Source organism: Chrysochloris asiatica, unplaced genomic scaffold (assembly GCF_000296735.1).
Source record: "Chrysochloris asiatica unplaced genomic scaffold, ChrAsi1.0 scaffold00161, whole genome shotgun sequence".
Classification (NCBI taxonomy): domain Eukaryota; kingdom Metazoa; phylum Chordata; class Mammalia; order Afrosoricida; family Chrysochloridae; genus Chrysochloris; species Chrysochloris asiatica.
Genome location: NW_006408679.1, coordinates 4,213,330 through 4,220,790, shown reverse-complemented (window position 1 = coordinate 4,220,790; position 7,461 = coordinate 4,213,330). Strand labels below are relative to the sequence as shown.

General features: G+C 43.1%; 1 protein-coding gene across 1 annotated transcript in view; it reads left to right on the top strand.

Moving 5' to 3' along the window:
- The window catches only part of DNAH14 (dynein, axonemal, heavy chain 14), a 641,625-nt gene that overhangs the window by 615,206 nt on the left and 18,958 nt on the right, over positions 1-7,461 (top strand). Inside the window, 2 exon segments of the mRNA XM_006871162.1 lie at positions 2,286-2,446; positions 3,368-3,564. Of these exon segments, the coding sequence (XP_006871224.1) occupies positions 2,286-2,446; positions 3,368-3,564 (358 nt within the window).

Here is a 7,461-nt window from a genome sequence, read left to right as displayed (position 1 = left end):
AGGAAAAACCCAAAACAAAAATGTCAGCATGACTGGCTACTACAAGAATAATAAACAAGCTGTTCGCTAGGAAGACATCAAGGCAAGCAATCAAGTTCCTTCAGAACAAGCTCCCCTCTAAGACTGAAACTCAAAGGAACACACAAACATGCATGTCAGCTTGCTGGTAGCCACATTGGTCTACTGGTGAGTGGAAGAGGGGGAAAGGCAGCAATGAAGAAATTGGCTGAGGTCAACCCCTTAACTCCCATTGACCTGGATATGAGAGAGAGAAGAGGAAGGGCTGGTTGGTCCAAAGTATGGTGAGACCTGAGGACACTTGAGCCCATGGACAAGGACATAGCCACAGAGAGATAAAACTGAAAATGAAGCATTCAGCTGATTTGAAGTGAGGGAAGATGCACAAGAACACCCAAACTTGCAGACAGTACCCATTTGACCTAGCCTTGATGGCTCGACAATCAGAACTCAGAGGAAGATTTAAAAAAAAAAAAAAAAATTTATAAAGAAAACCAAGGTAAGTTGCTACAATTTGATGAGCCTGACCTATGCTCAGAGAGGTAGTTACTGTAAATACCAACAGAGAAGGAAGGAGTCTTCACATCAAGTATCAATGCTATCCCCTCTGTACACAGGATAGATAGGGATGGGCAACTTAGACATTGGCACCTAAAATGAGGGGGCAATAAAGGTATGAAGTGACTGGCTTGCAAGTTTTCAAGAGGGAGTTTAGTTTAAGAGTATGGGGGCGAAGAAAGCGTTCCCAATGAATAGATTTCATCTTGTCTAGATGGGTCTGGTGAAAAGCGATGAGGATAAGATTCGTATGATTCAATAGTGAATAATTGTTATTATGACTAATTGTGACTGTCACAATTGTAAAAGAAGTTTTGTGACAAAAACAGGAGAGTGGTTAATCTTACAGTCCAGAAACAGAGGACCCTAGGACCATCAAGGGAGAAGCGCACAAGCAAATGTGAGACCTTATCCAGAGAATCAGCGATGTCAGAGACAGGGCATGGAGAGGGGGAGCGGCTGAGGACTCTAGATTCGTGGACTAAGAAGAGAGGGACTAAGAGCTGGTGGCCAGGAGGCAGACTTGCAGAATGTGCCCTTTGGAGATGTAAATTATTATATATGCCTGAGTGGTTTTTTGTGGTTTTGTTTTGTTTTTTAATAAAGCTAAAGTGGATAAAGAGATATACTGTTAACTGATGGTACATGAAGGGGCTTATAATCATTGTAAGGAAACAAGGTATATGATTTGTTGAATGTAAAACTGATGATCTGCCATATAAACTTTCAGTCAATCCACAATAAAAACCATAAAAAAAAAAAAAAAAAGGTGAAGAGAGACTCATCTTCAGCAGGAGTTCAGGATGGGGTTGGTGGGAGAGAAAAAAACAGTGTAATAACAAAGTAAAGAAATGTTTTAGTTTATGTGGTTTGTAAACTGGTTTGGAAGCAGCACTGTTGGACCAAGTACAGAGCTGTACTTGGAAACCATATGGGGTACTTCGCCTCTGATATACAGAGTTGCTATGAGTTAGCACCAATTCCATTCAACAGCACAATACAGCATAGCTGTATTACTTACGTTGAATGACGACATTCATTTGACTGTGTAAAGCCTTCAATGTTTACTGAAAAATCCATACCCACTGTTATGTAAAACAGCAGAAAGAAGAAATTCATTTCTCATTCTCTGCTCATCTGCTAATGGTCTAAGGAGGTTCTCTCTCTCTTTCTCTCTCTCTCACACACACACCTGCCGAGCCCTCAATCCCTCATCTTTAAAAGGATCCCAAGAGCTCTCCAGCTTTAGTGTTGTGTGGCTTTGCTTTGTAGCATACCTCACCCAGACCTGTGTCACACCTAGACATCCACACTGTCTTGTCACCACTGAGTTTTTGACCAATGGAACCTTTTGTGTAAACACAGAGGAATTTGACAAGCAGTTGACAAACTATAAATCTAATCTAGTCTAGTTGCCTTCTTTTTAATTTCAGTTCTGGTACTTCCTTCACAAAGATACATTCAGATGATGCACATCATACAAAGTAAATCTGAAGAAAAATGTTCAGATACACATTTCCTTACAAAGTGTATAACACATATTGAACAGTTTCTTCATCTGTAAAAAGAGATACAAATATAATTATTTCTATTTTTCATATTCTGTATTACGGTTTAGTAGTTCTTTGAAGCAATTAACCTTCCGCCAGGATGTGAAAAGACCCGAATTCAACAAGTCTGTACGTTCATGCTTTTGACTTCCTTTGCAGTCGTGAACAGAGTAATGATAAGATAGTGATGGAAATTTTATCTGACATGTTGAAGCGGCTCCCACTGACTGTAGAGAAAGAAGAAAGTTCTGGAACTGCAAACACATTAAAGAACATGATGTCAAGTCCCATTTGGATGTCTCTTAATACACATGTCAAAGGTGAGCATGGGACATGAGCCTCCTCAGGGAGGGACTTTGGCATGAAGGGGAAGGTAGATTAAAGAAAGGACAAAAGTACAACAGAAGTAAAATGAGTAAGGCAGATGGAAAGCTAAGTCTCCATCACCACCTCTCTCCAAACCGGAAGGCACAATGGAGAGAAGATGAGTTTGATGGGAATGACATCCATGCCAAAAATGAAGAAATAATAAAGATAAAAAACCAAAAAAGAGCAACTCTGCTTGCAAAGTTCTAAGGAATTTCTAGGTCCCTGTTCTCTGCCTCTGACTTCTAGAACAGCAGTGAGGGAAGGCCCAGGGGAGACAGCGGAAGCCTCGTTGTCCAGAGTTGGTTCAGGCTCAGCTCTGAGAGGCAAAATTGCTGGACTACAGTAATTGTCCCAGGTAACTTTTCAACATCAGTATCCTAAGATTTTGTAAAATCCACTTTAGCTGTCAAAATAGCACTATTGTTAAGATTAGACAAGGGGTTGGCAAACGAGGGGGCATGAACCAAATCCAGCCCACCATATGTTTTTGTACAGCTTATGAGCTAAAAGGGTTTTTACTTTTTTTAATCATTAAAAAAAAATTTTTTTAAGACTATTTGTGACACACAAATATTATATAAAATCCAAAAGTCAAGTGCCCATAAAAAAAATTCCTTGAATTACAGCCATGACCATCCATTGCCTACAATTACATTTACACTGCAAAGGCAGAGTTGTGTGGTTATGACAGAGACCATATGGCCCACAAAGCATGAAGCATTTATTATCTAGATTTTTTACAGAAAATGTTTACCAACCCCTGGGCTAGACACATGAAATGTCTTGAACTTGCAAAGCTTATATCAGCCCATGTAAAGCCTCCTTTTATCTGTGAAATAATTATATTTGTATCTCTTTTTTTTTTTATCTAGGTCATGATCCTCTTATCCATTGTGTTCTGCTTACCTTTTTGATACAAGAAATTGAACGATTTGATAAGTTATTGTCTGTCATACATAATTCCTTGAAAAATCTTCAACTCGCTTTAAAAGGAGAGATTATCCTTACAGAAGAATTGGAGAATATATATGACTCCTTCCTTAAAACAAGAGTGCCTACGTTATGGAAAGTAAGCAATTATTATTTATTTATTGCTTGATTAAAATAAATATTCAAGAGCAAGGAAATAGAAAACTATAGCAGATCCACATGATGAAATATTGTAATATTATGCAACCATTAAAACCTTCAGTTAATAACATACTTTTTGGGTTGAGTATACATGAATACAGGGCCTTGGTGTGGCACTGTGGGATAAGTACTGAACTGCTAACCATAAGGTCAGAGAGGAGAAAAGTGGCCTATGAATGATACCGTTTAAAAAGTAGAGAATTAGAAAGTTAGGCTCCAGTGCACTCAGAGAAGCAAAGGCAAGAGAGGGACTTAGGAGAGGAAATAATTGATTTGATCAAAAATCAATTTGGGCAACAAGATGATGGACTGGGCAGACACATTGTGTGGACCCTCTACAACAAAGATATGAGAGCCAGCTTGCCAGTCACTCCTGAGAAAAAGATGAGGCTTTCTGCTTCAGCAAAGATTAAAAAGCCACAGCCCTGGGTGAGCGATGATCCAGGACAAGTCCTGATTTGTTGTTGTTAGGTGCCATCGAGTCAGTACCAACTCATAGCAACCCTATGCACAACAGAACGAAACACTGCCCAGTCCTGGGTTAAGCTTACAATTGTTGCCACACTTGAGCCCATTGATGCTGCCACTTTGCCAATCCATCTCACTGAGGGTCTTCCTCTTTTTCTCTGACCCTCCACCTTACCAAACATGATATCCTTCTACTGTCACTGGTCCCTCCTGACAATATGTCAGAAGTATGAAAGACGAAGTTTAGCCCTTCTGGCCTCCAAGTAGCACTCTGGCTGCACTTCTTCCAACACAGATCTGTTGGTTCTTTTGGCAGCCCATGGCACTTTCAATATTCTCCTCCAACACCATAACTCAAAGGCATCAATTCTTCTATGGTCTTCCTTATTCACTGTCCAGCTTTCGCATGCATATGAGGTTATTGAAAATACCATGGCTTGGGTCAGGTGCACCTTACTCTTCAAACTGTCATCTTTGCTCTTCAACACTTTAAAAATGTCTTGTGCAGCAGGTTTGCCTGATGTAATATGTTGTTTGATTTCTTGACTGCTGCTTCCATGATTGTTGATGGAAGTCCTGATATCCTAGCAAAAGAAGAATTATGGGAGACCTGGTGTGGCACTGTGGGTTAATGCACCAGACTGCAAACCCATTTGAACTGCAAGGTTGGTGGTTCAAGCTCACCAGCTGCCCCTTGGAAATCATAGACTGGGCCACTATGGGTAGGAACTGACTCGACAGCATTTAACAACAACAGCATTCAAAACATCATTCCTCAAGATAGAGACTTGATCCCAATGATGAGCTTTGGATGCGAGGTAGGGAAGGGTATGTGCCACTGTTATTTTGAAACTGAGTTATATCATTCAAACAAACAACAACAAAAAAGGAACCATCTCTGATAGTTTATTCGTGGGCTACAGGGCAGACACTTATTGATATGAGTGACTGAGCAGACAATATACAACAAGAGGGAGGTAAGCAGAGGAAAGATGGAGACAGCAGGAGACACAGGGAGACTTGTAATAGTTTAGTGAACAGAGGTAAGAGCTGTTAACTGTTAGTGCATGGAGGGGATTGCAAACATGTAATGAAGCAAAGTGTATGATTTGTTGAATGTAAAACTGATGATCTGCTCTGTAAACCTTCACTCAATTCACAATAAAAAGTAAAGAAAAAAATTTGGTCAAAAGCTGCAGAAAATACAAATAAGACCATGGCTAGGGTTAGAGGGGAGTGTGTCATTGAATATGGAAAGCAAAAGTTTGGTTGTGAAGTTCTAATGAATTCCTGGGGACAGACACCAGAAAACAATAGGTTTGGGAGTTTTAATGGCTGTTGTTGTTAAGTGCCGTCGAGTCGATTCCGACCCATAGCGACCCTGTATAGGATTTCCGAGGAGCAGCTGGTGAGCTTGATTGAACCGCCAGCCTTGTAGTTCAAACAGCTTTGCAGTCTGGAGCATTAGCCCACAGTGCCACAGTCTAGAAGGGACATAAATGAGCTTCAGTAAGCCTGACTATAAAGAAAGAGACCATAGAGCCACAGTAGGATCAAGTGGTGGTGGTGGTGGTTATGTGCCGTGGAGGCTGCTTCGACACATAGAGACACGGCATAGGATTTCTGAGGCTGTAAATCTTACGGGAGCAGAAAACCTCACCTTTCTCCCACGGAATGGCTGGTACTTTCTAACTGCTCACCTTGAGGTTAGCAGCCCAACACTATGGTACCAGAGTAGTTTTGAGTATTTAAGGAAGAAAAGCATATTAGTAAGCACAGGAGTAGAGAAAGCTGAAGCTGAAGAAGGAGAGGTACTCCAGGCTGGACATGCAGCGTACAAGGGCAAGAGTCAGGTTTACTCTGAAATAGAAGGGAAAGGGGAAGAGAGAGCCGGCAGTGGATGGAGATTGATACAACTTTGTATAGGGAAAAGCCAGGATGTTGACATTGGAAAGCCAGGTTGTTAAACAAAAATCAAATCCAAGCTTGGTTAAGAGAGACTTTATTCAAAAGACTTGTTGCAAGGGGAGAGAAGGTGTGGTGGTAGAGCTACTGCACTAGTACAACCAGGAGTGCTTTAACCACAAGACCTGCACATGTCTCAAGAATTAGGCAAAAGAGGGTTTTCTTTTATAGATATGAATAAACAAGTCTAGAAGAGACATCTGTGGGGAAGTGGGTTTACAGAGTGACAGGATCACATAAAATATCAGAGAATGTTTACTCTGAGGCCAGACTGTTCTCCAGGAAGGTTCCTTAAGAAGGACCTTGTAGAGAAAGGGACTGGCGCTCTCTGGACCAGATAGGGCTCCGAGGAAAAGGGGCAGAATCGAACACAGGAAACCTCAGTCTAGCAGACAGACAACCTTTGAACAAACATAAGATCTTATATTTCAACATTCTGAACTCGTTTTTTTAAAAGATCAAATTGCTGAGGAATCACAGGCATTTTTGAGCTTTTGCCTGCCTGCACACGGCTCCCGCTTCCGTGCCCGTGCTGGTGAAAGCCTCTGCCCCCTGCAGACCTTGGAATGCAGGGCTAGAGCAACCCCACTTAGAAGGCTGCATTTCCAGAGAAAAGGAAGCATAAACTAACAAAGCCGAGCAAATAGAGAGGGATATCAGCATGGATATCAGGAAATTCAGGGTACCCACGGTACAGAGAGAATGAGAGAGGCATCTTTTACATCATCAAATACAGACACTACCTCCCTGCAGCCATTACCCTCAGCCCTTACTGCCCCAGCCTAGACCAGCCCTCTGCCAAGCCACCAAGGCACAGGCCCGCCCACTGAGGCCAAGGCCCTCCCAAGGCCCAGACACTCCCACTGAGGCCAAGGACTGCCGTGAGGCCCAACCCACCCAAAGACTGGTCACAAATGCCCAGGCCTAACCAAGACCCAGTCACCACTGAGGTCCAGGGCCCCCAAGGCCCAACCAACTGTGTAGCCACATCGCGGAGGCCCAGGGCTCCTAAGCCCCAAGCCGCCACGTAGCTCGGTTGCCAAGGCCCAGTGCTCCTGAGACCCAACCCGCACTCAGCCCGGTCCCGAGGCACAGGCCCCCCGAGGCCCAAGCCGCCCGATGCCCAGCTGCTGATACCCAGGCCCCCAGAGGCACAAACCACCCGCCCAAGGCCCAAACCACCTGCCCGAGGACCAACCCTCCTGCAGCCCGGTCGCTGGCGCCCAGGCCCCCAGAGGCCCAAACTGCCCACCCTAGGCTCAACCCACCCGCCCGAGGCCCAGGCCCAACTGAGGCCCAAAAAAGTTACTCTGAGTTAAGCAATAAGGAGAGTGAAAAGGGAAGACCACATCCTGATCACATCTTCCTGGAGGTAATCAGAAAACATAAAAAATTACCAAAA